This window comes from Ictidomys tridecemlineatus, chromosome 1, assembly GCF_052094955.1.
Source record: "Ictidomys tridecemlineatus isolate mIctTri1 chromosome 1, mIctTri1.hap1, whole genome shotgun sequence".
Taxonomy (NCBI): domain Eukaryota; kingdom Metazoa; phylum Chordata; class Mammalia; order Rodentia; family Sciuridae; genus Ictidomys; species Ictidomys tridecemlineatus.
This window is the reverse complement of record NC_135477.1, coordinates 61,739,964-61,761,324: the sequence shown is the minus strand read 5'-3', so window position 1 is coordinate 61,761,324 and position 21,361 is coordinate 61,739,964. Positions and strand designations below refer to the sequence as shown.

Genomic DNA, 21,361 nt, shown 5'->3' with positions numbered 1-21,361 from the left:
CATAAAGGGGATTGAATGAAATAATGATGCAAGTTAACCATTTAGCTTTGTGCCCAGTACTTGGCCAATACTGAGGAGAAGAAAGGTGCTTATCATGGATTACACTGTTAATGTGTTTAGTTGTCTGCAACCATTATTTTAGTTAACTATAAATTTATTTAAAAAAAATATCTGTCACGTCCTGTGCAACAGTTTATTCAGGGCTACATGAACCAGTCGATGAGGGGATTATGAAAAGACAAACAGACACAGAAGTAGAGAAAAGGTTGAGGCTCAGTGGTTCGTCCTAGTCCTACCTCTAGTGGAGGAAGACAAGCAAGCTTGGCACGTTTATTATATAGATTTAAACATCAGAAGGATTTATTGTGAGAAAGCTTCTTCAAGATAAACAAAACCAAAGCTGAGGGTAAAAGCAGCTCAATTAGGGCTTATTAGCTTGTATCTATAATTCTATACCTTTGGGCAGCAGGCTTTGGAATGTAAGGTTAAGAAATAATAAAATTGGCTAGCAAGGAATTTTCCTTTGAACAAGGTCTCACAATGCAACTGGGCAGCTTTCTCAGAGCATTTGTACCAAAAAATTACCAAGAGAGGTGTTGCCTCTGTCTTTGGGCAGTTCTAAGACCCATAATTCATTCCCTGCTCCTGACAAATATCCTAGTCTAGTTCAAGGATTAAATTAATGAATGGTTGGTAGTTACTGTTATTTGCTTACTGAGGAGTTATTTATATTTTTGCTCTTAGTTTGGTACATTCTATATTCATATTATATATAGAATATATACATTCTATATTCATGTTAAAAAGTAAACATGAGCCAGGCATGGTGGCACACACCATTAATTCCAGCTGTTTGGGAGGTTGAGGCAGGGGAATTGAAAGTTGGAGATCAGCCTGTGCAACTTAGTGAGACCAAGTTTCAAAAATCAAAAGGGAAGTCTTAAAATAGAAAAAGGGCTGGGAATGCAGCTAGGTGGTAGAGCCACCCTCAGTTCAATCCCTAGTACCAATAAATAAATGAATAGATACATATGTGTGTTATGTATGTAGTGTGTAAATAAACATCTATCTGGTGTAATTCATGTGATAAAATTATCAAGGGACAAAGGGGAAACATTTTGGAGTTACTTGTCCTGATTCACTGTCCACTTCCACGGTTTTGCCATCATTGCTCCCCTCACATTCCTGTGTTTGGGCTCATTTTTAGTATCAAGACCTCCTGGCTACATGTGTAAGTGGTAAGGAACCACAGCATAAATGCCATCCTGGACCATGTGACGGGAAATTAGCTTTATGAAGTGACATTGTGTTTAGGAGGTTTTCATCAGTTTTAATGAAATACAAATGTGCTCAAAGCGAGCTATTTTTTTTTCCCCAGAGGTGGAGAGATCTTCATTTAGTATGGCCTAACTCACACAATTTTGTCTTACAAGAATCATATTTGGTATGTTGCAATCGTTGGCAATAGTCTTGGGGAATTTTATTCAGCACAAGCATCTCTGATGGTTCTGGCAACAAGTTGGCTTAATTACTTGTTCAAGTATTTTTTTTTTTCTGGTTTTTGTCTCTGTAAAAATTCTGGAGCATCATGGAGAGGAACACTGGGAATTACAAAATATATTTGAATATTTCTAATAGATTAAAGGTTTATGAAAACATCTTCTTTCCCCAAGATTTTTTTTTTACATTGTTTTAAAATGAGATCATTTTATTTGATGGAAACTGGAGATTTGAAAATAAGCAGTTTTTTTTTATTTTGGTGAAAAATCTTATCTATAAGTTCAAATTCTTAATTGAGTCAATATTTCTCTCAATTTTTGTACAGATCATGGAAGAAACAAATACTCAGATTGCTTGGCCTTCCAAACTGAAGATTGGCGCCAAATCCAAGAAAGGTAAATTGTAAGAGAAAGTGGCAGTTTTTGATGTTATGGAATTACTGCAGGTTTGCTGAGGAGAAAACGAACCAACCTTTATTCTTATCATTTTTCCCCCAAATATTTAACAAATAATAATATTTGGAAGGATGGCCATAATTAAAAATAATATGCAGTTTTCCAACAACAGAAAATGTTTTTAAGTATAAATATTATAATAGAAATGTTATTATAAAAGATATTATGCAACCTATGGTCTCAAAGATGCCCAGTTGATAGCCATGATTAATGATAACTCCACATGTAAAAAATGTGTTTTCAATACATAGGCTTTCTTTATACTTTTTTTAAATTTGCTACAAAAATTTAATATTTATTTTTTCCCCTTTAATGTGATACAAAGCTTAGATGTCTTTTCTTGAGTGCTTCCTCTCCATCTGATAGCAAAGAGCCTACTAGATTTCCTTTTAGACTGAGCACTTCTCTTGCCAATTTCTGCCCTGCCCTGTATAGGACACTAGCCAATATATGGGCAGTCAGAAATGGAAGTATATCTGTCTAGCCGCCCTTAGATGCTCCCTGCCCCCATATTAAGATTACATAGTATTTTCCATTGGGGGCACTGCAGCATACACCTGTAATTCCAGAAGCTCAAGAGGCTGAGGCAGTAGGGTTGCAAGTTCAAAGCCACCCTCAGCAACTTAGTGAGACCCTATCTCAAAATAAAAAATGAAAAGGGTTGGGGATGTAGCTCAGTGGCAAAGTGCCCCTGGGTTCAATTCCCAGTACCAAAAGTGGGGGAAAAATAAAGACTATGCAGTATTTTCAATGGACTTGCCAGTTTATATTTTTATGGAAGTTTTTCTTTTTAAAGAATGACCTCACTTTCAGCAACTCTATTGTGTACATTTCACTAAAAATAATACAAATGCTTGAGGTTATCAAGAGATAATGACAAATACCATCAGACAATTCAAAGTATAATGATTGTGTACACTGAGCTTGATGCCTTGTGCTCTGGGCTTTCTGTTGTTATTGCTATTTAGTTTTACATTTTTGTTCCTTCTATAGCTTTTATTGCTAAATGATACTAAGCATTGCGAAGTTGCTCAATTTCCTTTCTTACTTTAGTCCAGATTTTCTTCTTTTAATTTCATTTCATTAGAGTTACTCATCCCATGGAATGTACATTATTTTACAGTTATTATTTTTTTTGTGAGTGCTGTTGGCTGGACTTTGGCATGCCTGCAGAAACTCTGATCTTGGTCTCTTTTTATTTGTGATTGTGGTGGCGAAGACATGGTGAATTTCTACATGGAGTTCCTTATATTTGCATGAACATTGTACTTGTCAGTTGTTTGAGAATAAGTTTTCAATTAATTTTCATGATGTGTTGGGATGTTTTGTACTTATTATGTGGAAGATAACACTGTCCTTAGTGGGTTATATGCCAACTTGTTTATGACTTTAAAATAAAAAATCCCTGGCATACTACTTGGGTAAACTGAAATTTGAACATAAACTGGATTTTCTGTTTCTGTAGTCAGGCATTTTTACTTAAAGAATAAAACAACCTTTGTTACCTAATAAAAATGAAATGTAATCAGACCCTCAAGAAAACCCCCAGGAGACATGAATATTAAGACACTACCAGATGATTTTGGATGGCTTATTCTTTTGCAGTATCCATGTTACAGTCTCCCCACTGTTATCATGAAACTAAGAATTGAATCATTTTTTCGTTCAAAATGTGGATAGAGCTTTAGAGATTTTAGAGAAATACAGAAATTAATGGAATATTTTCATGGTTTTAGATTGATTTTCTGCCACTGACACGGTTAACCTATTCAGAGTGGAGTGGCAGTCCACATTTGGTAGTACAAAATTTGCTTTAGAAATAAGACTATTTCAGCAGCACATTGGAGGGTATTAGGAATAATTTTCACATGGTTAAAGTTAAACTTTGGGGGCTGGGGTTGTAGGTCAGTGGTAGAGCTCTTGCCTTGCAAGTGTGAGGCACTGAGTTCCCCATCCTTAGCACCACATAAAAATAAATAAATAAGGGCTAAGGTTATGGCTCAGTGGTAGAATGCTTGCCTAGCATGTGTAAGGCATTGTGTTGGATTCTCATATAAATTAATAGATAAATAAACAACTAAAACAAAAAATTAAAAAAATAAAATAAGGATACTATGTCCATCTACAACTTAAAAAAAAAAAAAGGTTAAACTTTGGAATTGAGCCTAAGAATTGATCTCTCCAGGCATGAGTGTATAGACTTTGTTTTATGTTCTTTTATTTATGAAGTGCTCCGAACGTACACAGTACTGTACAAGGAGCAGAAAGAATGTGCCAAAAGAGAACAAGGAAGAGGAAAGAATCAAGAGTTTGCCTCTGAGGAATTTACTGTTCGGAATTTACTTGAATGCTCTTAGTCTTTAAACACAGCTGTGGAATCAGCCTTTGGCTAACATCCCTGATATGTATATAGACCTACATTATTTTAAAAATGGTTTAATGCAGAGACAGAGTTTGTTTGACTATAATTTGTAGTCAGTAAAAGTAAAATGAAAGTAGTGGGGGGAATTTTAGAAGGTAATTATCTGCTCTTTGATCTGGTGTGACTGTTCCCCGCTGCTCTTAAGTGTTGTGGAAGAGTTGGTCTTTCATCCATCTTCATTCCCAACTATTTTATTATTCAAAAGACCGAAGAAAATAAATGTATTTAGGGACCATGCCATGGATGATTATTTAATTCTAAATCCCATAATGATCTGAAGATTTGGAATATATGGATAATCCCCAGACTGTGCTAGAGAGACAACCGAGCCACAGGCTTGTGTTGTATTTCACTTTCTAGTTTTCACAATGCACGCTGGTTGAATGTTTGAGCCTAGACAAACATTTTTCGTGGCCGCTCTTACCACACAGTCTGCCCCTTTCTTTACCTTATTGGAATTTAGTCTTGTATTTTTCAAATTAGTTTCCAGTAGTTGTGCCCAAACTTAATTTTGGAGCCATTAATCCTTTATCAGAGTAGCCGTATGGGAGCGTTGGTGGAAGTGCTGGTGGGATGCTGCCTGGCAGAGAGCAGCCTGAATTGGCCACCAATTAGAAAATTTAGATTCCTCTCTGAAGAGTATGGGTTAGTAGTTCTGGGGGCAGCAGTGGGAGTCCTTATATTGAACAAGTTCCTCTAGTTATTGTGGTCAAACTGAGTTTGGAAAACAAAAATCCTACCATCTGATGTGGAAATATCATGACTTGTTTGCTAAGAAGACTGTTCAGATGGCAGTGGATTATGCAGTCAGGTAACATGCATAAGTTTGGAGTAATGATAACCTCATTCAATGCCTGTGTTAAAAATAATTTTGAGCAAAGGAACATCTGGTGTTTCTTCTCTGCCTTGCCATACCTTATTTTTTTTTAAACATTAAAAACAATTTTTTTGTTGTTATTGTATATGGACACAATACTTTTATTTTAGTTGTTTTTGTTTTTATGCATGCTGGGGATCGAATCCAGTGCCTCACACATGCTAGGCAAGTGCTCTACCACTGAGCCACAATCCTGGCCCATTGCCGTACCTTCTTACCCTTTCTGTTCCCTCCCTCTTTCACTTTTGCTCTCCTTCCATTTCTCTTTGACCATGTTCTAGATAGAATATAGTTGAAGAAAGTAATAGAAACATTTTCATACATGCAGGATATTTTGGGGAAGTGCATATTTTGTGATACAAACTGAGGGACATGGAATTTTTGAAAATCCCCAGAGCATTTGCAATTGAATCCTCACTGAAGCCAGAAAGAACTAAGAATTTAAGATTCAAGATAATGGACATTAAAATGGATGACTCTTGGATTATCTTAATGGGGGCCATGATTAAGACAAATAAAGCAACACTTAGCATTTATTCTGAATAACATGAACTTATTTTGTGTAGAAGAAAATGAAACTGTTTCAAACTTGTGGAATTGGAACAGTCAGTCTGCTTTACATAGAAAATTCGAGATTTGTGTTGGTGAAACAAGTTCTAGGGATTAAGGTGTTCAATAATACAAAAGTTTACTAATATAGAATAACTTCAGGCACTCATTAAAATTTTAAGTGTGCTATTCTGAGTCACAGCCTGCTTTGAAATAAATGCAGCTTCATTAAAATACAAACAACATTTGAACAAGTTTGACTGTTTTGCCAAGTAGAATTCCTTCCAGACCTGCCTTAACAAATAGATAAAAGTGATTTGTAAGGAGAATTTATCACAGTGGTGATTGTGCTGTGAACTCCACCATGCTAGATGAGTTTGTTCTCTTAAATAAGGTAAATATTTTTCTTAAAAGCCTCTTTTTGCTCTTAATTTGCTCATCAATCTCTTTCTTCTTAGATTGGCAAGGGTAAATGTGGGTGAACATTGTTTAAAGTTTTTATGCCAAATTCCAAATAAATGAGGTCAACATTAATGAAGCTTTATTGCAGAGTTAAACCAAGTGATAGAAACTGGTCTCTGCAGAGTGGTCCTGGGGTGACATCCTAAGATGTTCCAGGACTAGCAAGAACGAGAGTGTTGAATGGATTACTGGTGTATCCTGGTTAGAGGGAATCTGGCACCATGTTTTCTTCCTCTCACAATGAACAAGAGAATCATCAGGATTCCATGAGAGTTTATTATTTTTTGTTGAATTGGATTCCATGAGAGTTTATTAATTTTTTGTTGAATTCCATCAGAAGAAGTAGATATCTAATAGAAAATCTTAACATAGGAAAAATTATAGAAAAAATTTATTATTTTTTTCCTTGGGAAATGTTTTGCTGAGTGTACTGATGCTTGTGTTGGGTGTTCATGGTAGACTAACTAGTGGAAGCCTTTAACATAGCAATGTTCAGAGGATGTAGGGCAGAGGAAAGGGTGGTGTGGCATGCTGGACCAAGTGTTTACAGTGGAGGGTTGCAAACTATGAGGGGTATAAACTTTATTTAGTGAGTTACAACCAGCTATAAAATACACCCAACTAAATTAGAAAAGACAAGAGTGTAAGGATATTGTTTAATGCAACTTTGAGTCATATATGTCACATGCATTCACATGTTTACTAGGTCAGGATGTAACACAGGTGACAAAGAAAGGTTGTAGAACCCAGGCTAGTGGTCAGTTCTCCAAAGGGTAAAGATCAAGTGGATTGTTTTGATCATTACATCCCTAGCACTGAAACCAGAACATAGTTGGTGCTTGGTAAATATTTGTAGATCACCTGAGCCCTGAAATACATCATAGTGGAATTACTCATGTAGGTGACAGTGTCTGTCCCTAGGGTATGTTGCCTAAAAACAAGATTTTAAATTGTGGCATTCACTCTTTATGAGTAATACCAACTAATAGGCCCCCTCATGTGAACAAATATGGGAAATGATTGTGGGGAGGCCTTCTTTTAGTGGTTCAGAGTAGTTCTAACAAAGGAAGTGGAAGGAAACCAGGGAAAATGATCCAATCATTTTCATTTAGAGGCACCCGACGGACTGAAATTCTGGTGCTGTTCTTAGCAAGCTTGTAAATAAGACTCAAAAAGACACAGCCTCCTGGTTGACCTCAAGACCAGAGTTGTTTTGGTTGTGGCTATTTTAATTATTTGGATACATAATTGAATCATCAATAGTAATACTGAATATTACTATTTGTTGTGAACTAGTGGGGCCATATTCTTGGTTAAATATTTTATGTACATAATCTTCAGTGTTGCCTAATTATCAGAGGAACCTATGAGTTGTGATGTGGTATTCTGTTTACATAGATGAAGAAACTAAAGTTCATGAAGGAAGAATAACTTGCCCATAGTTTTATGGTTAAAAGTAGAGGGCCTTGAACTTGAATTCAGGTCTGTTCCTAGAGCCCTAATAAGTCCTCATCATTATACTGAAATGTCTTTTCATATCCACATCTCAGTGAGAAAATATCTTTCCTGGTGCTTTTCTTCCTTTAGGGTGGTCTGTTGTATCCTTCAATAACTATTGGCATTTATAGCTGATAATAATTGGCCCAGTTTCATAATGCCTCTGTCCTTGGAAAATTATGGAGACTTCAAGGTAAACTGAGGTTAGCTCATCCTTATTTTTACAGTCAATACCTCCTTTTCCAGATTTTACAGTTAAAAACACGAAACCACTCATGGCTGAGCAATTCTTTAAAAAGTTTTTCCTTCTGAATTTTCACGTGATACTTCATGTATTATTTCCTTAGGAAGAGATTTTTGATTTGTCCACAAGCGACACAACTTCTAAAAGATGGATATGGGAGGAAAAATGCTTAGAATATGGTATAAATTTCTTAGAGAGGTTTTGTTAGGCTGATTTTTTTTTGGGGGGGGGGTGTTTGCTTTAAGTCTTTGAAAGTAAGTAGTACCCACCACCTGCCCAGAAACCCTTGTGTTTTTTCTTGGCAGAAAGATTTTGTGTGGGATGTTTTTGTATAATTATTTAGGTGCTTGGTCATCATTTGGTGAGTGCTGATTGGGAGTCAAGAGTAGGAATCAATTGAAGAGCTAGTTAAGTTGTGTATAGTAAGCTAAGAGTCTAAATAGTGCTCAGTCTTAAGTAGTACCTTTTGGAGGAGGGCAGAAACCATGGCCATTCCCAGTTCTTCAAGCTCCATGTATGCTTAAACAATACAAAGCTTATATAAACGAATGCATCTTTTAAAAATTTATTTTGTTAGGGTATCTCTACATGAAAAACCTCATTTGTAGAGTATCAAACAAGCACTTTGAGGACATTTCTGAAATACGTATGCTCTCTCTCTCACACACAGAAACAGCACAAACTGTTTTGGGGTGAAACCCAAGTGCTGTATGATTGATTATCATGACTGAGGACTTGAGCTTGGGCTCATTTCTTGATTTCAGGCTGGTTTCTTTTCTTCTCTTCTGAATGGCCCAAACATTGGCTTACTTGTCCATCTGGTTATGCTGCAAGCTAATTCTTCTTTCTAGTCTTTCCCTCTCATTCCTGTGCCAGGGCCAGAGAGATACAGCCACTCTGGAAGACAGTTGGTAGTTCCTTACAAAACTAAACATAGTCTTACCATGTAATCATTTGATTGCACTAATTGATATTATGCAAATGAGGTGAAACTTATGTTAACACACAAAACCTACATGTAGATGTGTGTAGCAGTTTTACTCATAATCACTGAACTTTGAAAGCCACTAAGATATCCTTCAATAGGTAAATGTATAAATGTGTTATATCCACACAATGGAATATGGCTCAGTGCTAAAAAGTCATGAGCTATCAAGCCATGAAATACATGGAAGAACCTTAAATCCATATTACTAATTGAAAGAAGCCAATCTGAAAAGGTTATAGTATTGTATGATTCTAAATATGTGACATCCTAGAAAAAGAAACTGTGGAGACAGTAAAAAGATGCGTGATTGCTAGGGACTTGGAAGGATGAATGGGTAGAGCACAGAAGATTCTTGGGTTAGCGAAATTATTCTGTGTGGTCTGTATGGTGGATACATGTCATTATGCATTTGTCAAAACTCATGGAACAGTTTTAATGTTGATGTGCTGGGCCAGTGATGAGAACTCTCTGTACTTTCCACTAATATTTTCTGTAAGCTTGAAACTAAAAAATGAAGTCTGTGGAAAAGAAATAGTCATAGATACTGGACACAGCACTTTCATCAACATTTTTGAAGTAAAATATATGTGAAACTATTATGATCAATAGTAACTCCTTAATGTGTAAGTTTAAAGGCACCATGAATCTCTAAAGAAATAAAAAAAGAAAGAAAGGATCGTGAGAAACATGTCCAGATTAAACAGTAAGCAGGCTGTCATTCCCCAGTAGCTGAGTGGGCCAGAGCTAGCTCTTTATCAGCTCACCTGCCTTTGATTTGTTGTCGCCCTTCTTAGGAGGATTCCTTTCTGTCTTCCTGTTTCCTGAACCAATCCTCATATGGCTCCTTAACTCTAGGAGCCCAGATTCCCTTCCACCCGTAGTTCTTCTCTCATGTTGAACTCTGAGGAGCAAGGGAGAGGATATGTAGATGCACCTACCTTGTAATAGACATGGTGCTAGGGGAACCACTTGGATGAGTATTACTCCTCCTCGCCTGGCCCTGTGTAGACTAGTTACCCATGCCAGCAAATGACATACCTTGTCTGAGGGCACAGTGATAGAGTTAGGAGGTAAACCTTGATTTCACAGTTTGAGGTATTTTCTGCATTCCACCTGGGTGCTAGTGAAGATGCTTGGTCACACAAGGGGATGAGGGTTCTCTTACACTTTCCCTGAGGGAACCCAGATTTAAAATATGCTTCTTAAGTGTATTCCTCAAGCAGAAAGGCAGTTAATTCAAGGTAATCCCTACCAAGGGTTTAGAAACTTCCCAAATGTTAGTCTTTTAGATTTTCAATGTAGTTTTTTTTTGTCATTTTTTTTTTGTACTTTTATCATCTTTCCTTTTCTCCTTTGTTGAGAATTACTAATGGTTTTTCTGAGATTGATGTATTTTTAAAAATCTAAGCAGTGGCTCTCAATCTAGGGAAATTCTATCCCCCAGGGAACATTTGGCAGTGCCTGGGGACATTTTTTGGTTGTCAACATTTCGAGGAGGTTCTACTGGCCTCTTGTGGCCAGAGGTCAGAGATGCTGCTAATTGTCATACCTTATACAAGACAGCCCCTAAGACAAAGCATTATGCAGCAGGAGATGTCAGTAGTTCAAGGTTGAGAAATGCTGGGCTAGGGGAGTGAGCTTACCACCATCAGAATATTGTCTGCATAGCACTAGATTTCCTGTGAGAGCACATCTTGCAGTCCACTGCATTGTTTGTCTGGCTTTCTTTTTGCAGCAGTAGCCATTAGGATATTTTATACTACTGACTATCAAAGGAAGAGCATACTTATGTAACAAGACAGTTGAGCTGACATAATTTCAGTAAAAAAGGTAATGATAGATTTTGTATGATAGATCTACACATTTTAAAGGCCTCAAATTGCAATCAGTTTTGAATTTACAGTTTAATCGTGCAAGTTTAGTTTCTTTTTTTTATTTCCTATGAGTTTCAGCAGTGTTTTGCTCTCTGTATGTCGCTTCAAGGCCAGGGGACAGCTGTGCTGCCTTCTTCATTCTTACAGCCTGAGTTGTCCATTCCTCTTTGCTAGAATGTGTAATTGAGACAACAGTGACAATTCCTAAGGTTTCTGATCATGCTTGAGTACTGCGATGGCACTATGAGTGCATATCTTGGCCTGGAAACAGGCACCAAATTTTGATGTTGCCCCAAACCACATGTGGCCTTTTCCTGGTTTTTCCTCTGTCAGTCAAGGCATGGCTGGACAGAATTTAGTGACATTTATTAGGCCTGTCAGTAGCAATTAAATTTATTTTCATGAAGGCTTTTTGCAGTTGCAAGTACTACTGAGCAACCATGTGGCATTTCTCATTAGCTCAAGCAAATAAATCGCAGTGGCATCTTCATTTTTCCCAGTGCCCTTTTTGGGACATTGAAGCATGGCTTGTGACTTAATATTACATTTTTATTCAAACCTTAGTACTAATAGACGCTTTTATCAAAAGATATTAGAGAGATCTTAGGAATGAGGAGTTACATTCCCTTTGTATCTTGCTGCCAGAAATTACTCTTAAAGCAAAACAAATCCTGTCTGAAATAAAAACGAGATAACTGCATTTGTGTGTTTTTGGCTCCTTGATCAATACAAAATAATTATGTATTATTACTTTATGAAAATGGGTCCATTTCATAAAAATTTATTTCTGTAATTGAATTTTGCCCCATAAAATAATGAGAGGACATCTTCCATATAATCACATAAACAACCCACTGTTTTTGTAGCTGTTTTAGTATGTGGAGTATGACTATATAATAAATAGTATGCTTTGATATATCTGTTTTGATTTTTGGATGATTTTTTCTACAGTGAATTTCGAATTCATTTGTTGACTTGCATATGGTTTTATGTGGCATAAATTCTTGCAAATAGAATTCTTGGGCCACAGGATATGAGCAACCTATTATTTTTTAGGATTTTCGCCACATTTTCCTGTATGACTATTGAATTCCCACCATGCAGGGATAGGATTCTGGAAGGGGAAACAACTCTTCTTTCTTCTTTGTCAACACGGTGATTTCCCATCCTCAGCTAGTGACAAGTAATCATGTCACATGCTGTCTGTCCATGAGTGAGTAAAAAGGTTGAGCATTTTTCATTGGCTCATGGAGGACTTATTCCTCTGTGAATTGTTTGTCACAGGTTTTATTGTTTTTTTCTAGTTTCCTTTCCCTGTAGGTTGATCATCTTTTTTTTTTTCTAAAGAAATGTTGAAATGTGGGGGTTATTTTTATTTCAAACTAGATGAGTATGATCTAAAATGGTAAATAGTGGTTAATTTTTAAAGGACTCTCAATTTATGTGTTAACTTTGGGCATTGGATTTCCAAAGTGAATTACCCAAAGATTAGATCTTTAATTTTAATAGTAGGAAGATGTGTGTCTGTTTGGTGAAGGCATGGGAAAGAGTTACAGTATTGTACATGAGTCATCAAATTCCAAAGTTTTCTTGGCCTAACAGAAAGGAGACCCAATAAATTGTTTGGCTTTATTTCCACACATTGGGCTTGGGTTCCCTATTTTTGTGGGAAAAGGTTTTGAATTTTTTCCAATCTCTTGTATTCAAGGGAAGGATGTGTAACTTAAATATGTTATTTTGAGCTAACTTACATTCCACTTATACCTTGTTTTCATTTCTAGACTAGGATCCATAAATACAAGTATTGAGTTTGGGGTATAATTTGCTTCCTCTTCAGCACTCAGGTTTCTTAACAAGACAGAAAACGCTTTCTTTGCTGTGCCATTTCAAGGGTTGTCCCCTTGCCTGCTTTGTGTGGTCCTTGCTCTTTCTCAAATCTGATACAGCACTGAGGAGTTCTGATTTATTTTACTTACTTGGGAAGTGTGCCTGAATCCAGAAAAGTGAGGACAAAAAAAAAAAAAAAAGAATTTTCAGTTATCAAAGATGTAAACATTTGAGATTAAAAAATATGTCCAGATATTTTTGGCTTTTAGAATCAAATGGATATATTCTCCTCTAATCCTCCTAGGATTTTTTTTATGTAAAATACTAGATTTTTACATCTTAGGCAAATTTATACCTGTGAAACGTAATATCTATATAGTTTAGAATCTCAGAAGTCATTGAAAAATATTTTTGAGTGCTTCAAGTAAAGTATGTTCTAGCAACATTGATTTATGTTTTGTTTCCCAGCCCATTATGCCAGTTCATACCAGTACTGTGCTTACTATGGAAGGGCATCTTCACCCCGCTTCTGCCAATTGGTTAGCTCCTAGTTGTTGTTCCACCTCCAGTCCCGGCTGGCCTGCCTTCCTGCAAAGTTTCACCCATGCCTCCAGGTGGAGATTCATATGCTGTTCCCTACACTAACTCAGTACCTTCCATGTACTTGTGTTTTGTTTAAGTGTGACACACTGTATTTTATTCACCTGGACACTGGCCTTTCCTTCTGAACATGGAACCCATGAACCAACATGCTTATTCTCTTTCATGTGCATGGTGCTTGCCAGAAAGTTGGAGTCGTAAATTGTCAAAGTTTACATTATTGTTAGGTTTACAGTGAATTTAAAATTAATTCAACAATCATTTAAGTTATACTTTTGAATAATGTTTGAGAAAGAAAAGGCTTTAGTAACTGACAACTAGACTGAGGTGCTCCCAAATGAATATAAATACCTCTTGCAGAATTCAAATAATGAGACAGAGCTGCTTCTTGAGTATATTTGAAGCAAGGCTGAGACAAGGATGCTGTCCAGTCACAAGTGATTAAATATCACTCTCTTGTGACTGACATGAGTGATTGCTGCTTTTTTACCTGACATAACTTCAACTCAGCTTTAAGTCCTCTATCCTAAATTAAATTTGCCAAGATAATCAGTGATTGCCTCTTCTTCTTGACTCAAAACTGACTGTGACTTTTCTGAACCCCTCCTTGGAATCACCCCCAAACAGATCCACATTGTATATTACCAGTCTGCCCATTTCTTCATAAGATGCTCCATCTCTTCTGGTGTACTCTCTTACTTGCTGCAGCAAGATAAAGAAAGTTTAATTTATTTTCTCTGTGTTTCTGGTGGTCTTTTGTTGGTGGGCACTATAGTGAGTGTTGGAGGAACTTAAATAGCCATTGTTTCAGTCTCTGCCTTGGATAGAGTTTGCTGGGGATTCCTGCTGTATACTCAAATAAAACTTTAAAAATGGAATAATTTGCCATCAAGACTAGAGTACATAAGAGGAGGAAGAGAAAGGTACAAACCACAGCCAAGAAAAATATTTTTAGGCTTCTGTAGTTCTTGGTGTGAATCTCCAAAGAGTGGGTAGAATTTGAATAGAGGAAGGTATGGGGCATTCTGTGTGAGAAAGGCTTAAAGCTGAAAAGGATTATTATGTTACAGGAAGAGAGGAGGCTAGTGAAAGGAAAAAGATTATAAGGCTTGGTGGGCAGTATGGATGGATGAATAGATAGGGCAGATCAGTGAAGGTCCGTGACCTCATGAGAACTTCATCTCTCCTGAAAACAGTGGGAAGCCTCAGAGTGGGATTGGTCACAGGAGATCATTGATAAGAAGGGCTTAAAGACTTGAAGTTAACTGTAATAGATCATATTTGATAAGAGGGAGGTCAGAGAGACTTCTTGAAAGGTGAATCAGCTGGTCATGGCAACTTGATAAAAGGAATTGGGTGGTTGATTGCTATAGTGCAGGCTGTTGATTTGCCCTTGGCCAACCTCAGAGTTCACCTGCACAGACATTCCCCATGCACACTGACAGCTTTCCACCTTAAGTGCTGGTCTTTGTGGATCTACCTGAGCCATTTGGTAGCTCATAGGAACCTGTTCCTTTGATGCAGAGCAGCCTAGAAATGCCTGTCATGATGCCAGTGATTGAAATACCATAGGAGCAAACTTCACTGGGTGAAAGATTGGAGTTGGAAAAGAAATGCCCCATTTCCCCTCTGCTTTGTGGAACAATTTTCAGGCACATTCTTCACAGATCCTCAAAATGTCCCGGGGGGATTGAGCCCAGCAGTGAAGGCTCCATACCATTCCCCTTCACTGATGTTTCTTTGTTCTCCTACTTGACTCACTTACTCTCCTCAGAATCACCTCGCAAATAAACTATCCTAAGTAACCAAAATTCTTGTCTCAAAGTCTTTTTGAAGGAACCCAAACTAAGATGTGTATCCTGGATAATCGGGATAATCATTGTGACATGAAAAAAAATGGACTTGGGATCCTTTCCCAGGTTAATTAATGAATCTGTCCAGTGGGGAAAAAAATGACTGCAGCTACCTCAAGTGTATTTTATATATCAGTGAAGAAATATGGCAAAATGATTTAGGGTTCATGGCTCATTTTGAGAAAAAGAAATGCTCCAAGCCATCTGCAAAAGTATTATAAGGATCCCAAGTGGAACATAGGCAGTTGAAACAGTTTCCAGGCACATTAGCTTGTTGTCAACAAAAAGAAAAATGTACACTATGGGGAGATGCAAGAAGAAAGAAAAGATCTAGAAACCCATGATTTCAGCAGGGCAGGGAAAAGAATTTCAGTGCATGAGCAGGGCAAGAGCCCTAAGCTTCACCTGGGTATCATCCAGGTGGTCTGGGATTCCCTGGCCATTGGGTGTTACGATGTGGTTCTTGCCAGGGTAGGGAGTATTGGTGATCAATCACAGGAGACAGGACCCAACCATAAGATCATTTCTGTCTTCTTGTACTCTCCTAAAAGTCATGGTAAGTGCCTTGAGCCAAGCTAGGAAAATTATTTCCGTTACTAACGATATAGTTGTTAAGTGTGCTCCGGTGGGGATTCTGAAATATTTACTTGACACTAGTAAGCAATAGAATTTCATTCTTTTGCTATTTTTCCTCATGATCACATTAGCATCCAGATCTTTGTAAACTCAACACTTGGTGGAGTTTTATAGACAAATGGCAAGAAAATTGCTTATAACTAAAGGAAGAAGTGAATCCGTCCGGTTTCCATGAGCAATCGTACCTGAATTGTTCAGCATTTGGAACTGACTCATGGCTTAAAAGATGTCTGCACTGGGGTGGTCCTGTCCATTAAGTTGTCTTAGGAAATGAAGCCCTGGCTTTCCTTAGCCCTGTATTCTATACTGGAACTTTTTTCTAGAAGGGAAAGAATAGCCTATTTTGTTGCTGGTGTTTTTTCTTCTTTTTATTATTCCTTAAAATCTTTTAGTTAGAAATTCTTAAATCAATTGAAATGAGTTTAAAACACATATAGTCTGCTTTCCATTTAATAAATTTTGGAGCAGTCATACATATTCCTGTATTATAGTGTTTTCATCAATCATGTGAATTAAGTGATAAAATAGTAAAAGATTTGAATTCTCCTTAGGAATCTGTTTTTTTTTTCTTTTTCCATATTTTTTTATTGGTGCATTGTAGTTGTACGTATTGATGGGATTTGTTGTTCTATGTTTGTATATACATACACACAGTCTAACAAAATAATTTGGCCAATATCACTCCCCAGTGCTTCCCTCTCTCTGTCCCCATTTCCTACCCCTTGATCTCTTTCCTCTATTGATCTCCCTTTGATTTTTAGGAGACCCACCCCACCTTTGTTTTTCTTTTTCCTCTCTGGCCTCCTCTTATGAGGAAAAACACATGACCCTTAACCTTTGGGGTTTGACTTATTTTGCTTAACAGGATGGTCTCTAGTTCTATCCATTTTCCTGCAAATGGCAAAATTTCACTTTTCTTTATGAATGAATAAAACTCCATTGTGTAAATATGCATTTTCTTTATCCATTCATCCACTGATGGACACCTGGCTGTCCATAGTTTGGCTATTGTGAATTGTGCTGCTGTGAACATGGGTATGCATGTAGCACTGCAGTAAGATGACTTTAATTCTTTTGGATAAATACCGAGCAGTGGTATGGCTGGGAGGAATATACATTTTTTTTTTTAAATTGGAAAGTATCTATCTCCATTGTAGAAAATATATACAGAAAAGCAAAATTAAGTCATCATCACATCAGTAATATTTGAGAGAACAGTTTGATAAGTCAGGATTTAGAAGACAGCAATCAGAAAAACAAGGGGTAGCGACTAATATTTACCATGAAAGAAAACAGTCATAGATGGGGTGGTTTGATGCAGCAGTGAGTTGAGGTGAAAGAGTTTACTTCATTGTTTTTTTTAATTGGATTAAAAAAATGACAGTGGAATGCATTACAATTCTTATTACATCTATAGAGCACAATTTTGATATCTCTGGTTGTATATAAAGTATTTGACACCAATTTGTGTCTTCATACATGTACTTTGGATAATGATGTTCATCACATTCCACCATCCTTGCTAATCCCCTGCCCCCTCCATTTCACTCTCACCCCTCTGCCCTATCAAGAATTCATCTATTCCTCCCATGATCCTCCTCCCTACCCCATTATGAGTTAGCCTCCTTATATCAGAGAAAACATTCGGCATTTGATTTTTTGATTGGCTAAAACTTCACTTAGCATTATCTTCTTCATAACCATCCATTTACCTGCAAATGCCATGATTTTGTTCTCTTTTATTGCTGACTAAAATTCCATTGTGTATATATGCCACACTTTTTTTAATCCATTCATCCACTGAAGGGCATCTAGGTTGGCTCCACAGTTTAGCTATTGTGAATTGTGCTGGTATAAACATTGATGTGACTGTGTCCCTGTAATATGCTGTTTTTAAGCCTTTTGGGTATAGACTGAGGAAAGGGATAACTGGGTCAAATGGTAGTTCCATTCCCAGATTTCCAAGGAATCTCCATACTGCTTTCCATATTGGCTACACCAATTTGCAGTCCCCCCAGCAATGTATGAGTGTGCCTTTTCCCCGACATCCTTGCTAACACTTATTGTTGTTTGTCTTCATAATAGCTGCCATTCTGACTGGAGTGAGATGAAATCTTAGAGTGGTTTTGATTTGCATTTCTCTAATTGCTAGAAATTATGTACATTTTTTCATATATTTGTTGACTGATTGTACATCCTCTTCTGAGAAGTGTCTGTTCAAATCCTTGGCCCATTTGTTGATTGGGTTATTTTATTTTATTTTATTTTATTGGTGCTTAGCTTTTTGAGTTCTTTATATACCCTAGAGATTAGTGCTTTATCTAATGTGTGAGGGGTAAAAATTTTCTCCCAAGATGTAGGCTCTCTGTTCACCTCACAGACTGTTTCTTTTGCTGAGAAGAATCTTTTTAGTTTGATTCCATCCCATTTATTGATTCTTGGTTTTAATTCTTGTGCTATAGGAGTCTTATTAAGGAAGTTGGGGTCTAATCCCAATAATGAAGATTAAGGCCTACTTTTTCTTCTATTAGACACAGCGTCTCTAGTTTAATTCCTAGGTTCTTGATTCACTTTTAGTTGAGTTTTGTGCATGATGAGAGATATGGGTTTAATTTCATTTTGTTGCATATGGATTTCCAGTTTTGCCAGCACCATTTTTGAAGAGGCTATCTTTTCCCCAATGTGTGTTTTTGGCATCTTTGTCTAATGTAAGATAATTGTAATTTTGTGGGTTGTTCTTTGTGTCCTCTATTCTGTACCATGGGTCTTCCACTCTGTTTTTGTGCCAACACCATGCTCTTTTTGTTACTATTGCTCTGTAGTATAGTTTAAGGTCTTGTGTAGTGATGCCCCCTGCTTCATTCTTCCTGCTAAGGATTTCTTTAGCTATTCTGGGTCTCTTATAGACACAATATATCAAAATCTCTGGGTTACTATGAAAGCAGTACTAAGAGGAAAATTCATTGCTTGGAGTTCATTCCTTAAAAGAAGAAAAAGTCAACAAATAAATGACCTCACACTACATCTCAAAGCCCTAGAAAAAGAAGAACAATTCAGCAGCAAAAGCAGTAGAAGGCAAGAAATAATTACAATCAGAGCTGAAATCAATGTAATCGAAACAAAAGAAACAATTGAAAAAATTAACAAAACAAAAAGTTGGTTCTTTGAAAAAAAAAATACATAAAATTGGCAGACCCTTAGCTATGCTAACGAAGAGAAGGAGAGAGAAAACTCAAATTACCAGCATACATGATGAAAAAGGTAATATCCCAACAGACACTCAGAAATACAGAGGATAATTAGAAATTATTTTGAAAACTTTATACTCCAATAAAATAGAAGACATTGAAGGCATTGACAAATTTCTTAAGTCATATGATTTGCCCAGATTGAATCAGGAAGATCTACACAATTTAAACAGATCAATATCAAGTGATGAAATAGAAGATGCCACTGGAAGTTTATTTTATTGTTTTGTTTTTGTTTTTCCTATAAAAGTAAAGGTGACTTGTGTAAGCTCCTAGGCTGAAAAAATACAGAGAAGAGATTGACACTGGAGGAAATTGTTCGCTCAGAGGTGCCCCTTGCGGGGGTAGATTTAAGATAACAGGTGTAGTGGGCAAGGATTAACCACCTTTGGATTGTTTACTTCACTTTGTGAGTCCTTCACTGATACTTGATTCCTTTTAGTGTAGTAATTTGTTTGAGTTTATAGTCCTCATTAAAGTCTGTTAGATATGGCTACAGACCTAGTGACTTAGGCTGTTGATTCTGACAGAGATACATGCCCAATAAATAATTGACTTGTAGCAGGTCCTCCTCTATATATGTTTATGAAGAATCTTTTGAACATATTTTCCTGAGTTTGGTGAGGAGAGAAAAGTAAAGTTATATTCGATTTGACATAAAAGGTGAGAAAGTTTAGTATAAATTTTCCCCACTTATCTCAGCCTGTTTGGAGATAAAAAGTCATCTCCTAGGAAAACTGTTGGTGGGGGGAGGTTTAGAGACTTAAAGAAACTGCCGGAAGTTCACAACAGCTGTTTATGGAAAAAGCAGTAGAAATGAATAAAACCCTTGCTGAACATCCAGCTGAGGGTGCTGGTATGAATTTATAGCTGTTTTGAGGGATACTTGTGTGCCCTTTTTTAGCTCTTCGGTCACTCAGAAGTAGAGAAAAGGACTCGTGGTGGAGATTGCCTAAGATGGGTATGGCAGAACACCCAAGGGGTGGATTTTAGGGAGTTTGATGAGAAGGTAAATGGTCAAATTGGGTGCTGTGAAGACACATTTGAGAATTGCAGCCAGTAGGGACTTAGAATCATGATAACCCAGAGAACTGGTATGTTTGAAGGTATTTATTCAAGAGTTTCTTTGGTAGGAGTTGTATCCAGAGAAGGAAATGACAACTGAAAAGAAGTCTGAGAGGTACAGTGGTCTGGATTGTGATGAGGTCTAATTTATGGCTGGGTTTGTGGGTGGCTAATGTGTAATTAGTCTCATAATTGAGTGGTTCTTAGCATCTTTAGGAGTGTTTAACAAAATTAAATTGGATTCTTTAAACAAGCAAAATGAAACTTGTTAATGCGTTAAAACTGAGTAAGATGGAAACAGTTAGTGTCAATGTGACTCTAGTTTATAATACTCTATGTGACTTTCAGACTTGGGCAGCCAAGTGAATGTTCCTTAGTAATTGAGTTTCATGTATGGAAGACTGCCTTATGTAACAGCCCATCAGGGCTTCTTGTAGCAAGTTTTAAAATGCTACATGTGCAAACACCTCATAACTTATGCATGTTTTCCAGTGAGAATTACATCATAGGTCGAAAGAAAATAAATGCATCCATGATTCCTAGATGTTACATAATATAGGAACTTTGTAACTTCCTAGGTAGTTACATAATCCCTAGTCATATAATCTCATGGACCTTTACAAAGGGAAAATAAAGTTGTTATTCTTGTAGACAGAAGTGGAAAAGAAATTGAAAGGACTCATGTGTGTGTGTGTGTGTGTGTGTGTGTGTGTGTGTGTGTACACACACAAATGTGATTTTTGCAAATACACCACTACTGAAGAACTAGTTGGACTCCATACTCCATCTAACCTATCACTCTGTCTCCCCACCTCCCCTACCCAGTGGACAGCTAGGTCACTTTTTCGCTCCAGATAATCCAAAGTAGGATCTGGGCTGTGAATAGGATTCCTGGGAGTTGCCAGGAGTGTCCTTCATCCCCCACAGCCACTCTCTCTACTCCTGGCCTCTAGCTATGCTGCAGTGACCATTTATGCTCAACTCTACTTCCCCTCTGAAAACCCCTGAATTGAACCTGTTGCTGTGACCTCCAGGATGTAGGCTTTGCCTTACAGACTGGTGATCTCCTGAACATGTCTAAGCAAAGCCATGGCTGCCCTTGTCTTGAGTAGGCACTGCACCTTCGGTTCTGATTTTCCTTGTTCCTCTGGTTACTTATTAGGGATCTAGGTGTCCCTTTGTGAGAAAGAAGTTTAAAAGAAAAGCAGATGGAGCCTCTGATACTCTCAGGTATCAGATGCAGGGGTAAGCTGGGGTTCGCTCC

The 21,361-nt window shown here is 37.2% G+C and overlaps 1 protein-coding gene across 6 annotated transcripts in view; it reads left to right on the top strand.

Moving 5' to 3' along the window:
* Bicc1 (BicC family RNA binding protein 1) overlaps positions 1–21,361 on the top strand; it is a 274,906-nt gene that overhangs the window by 167,279 nt on the left and 86,266 nt on the right. For all 6 annotated transcript variants that reach the window (XM_078041869.1, XM_005334327.5, XM_078041886.1 and 3 more), the window contains one exon: positions 1,826–1,895. In XM_078041869.1, coding sequence (XP_077897995.1) covers positions 1,826–1,895 — 70 coding nt within the window. The remainder of the gene's footprint in view (positions 1–1,825; positions 1,896–21,361) is intronic.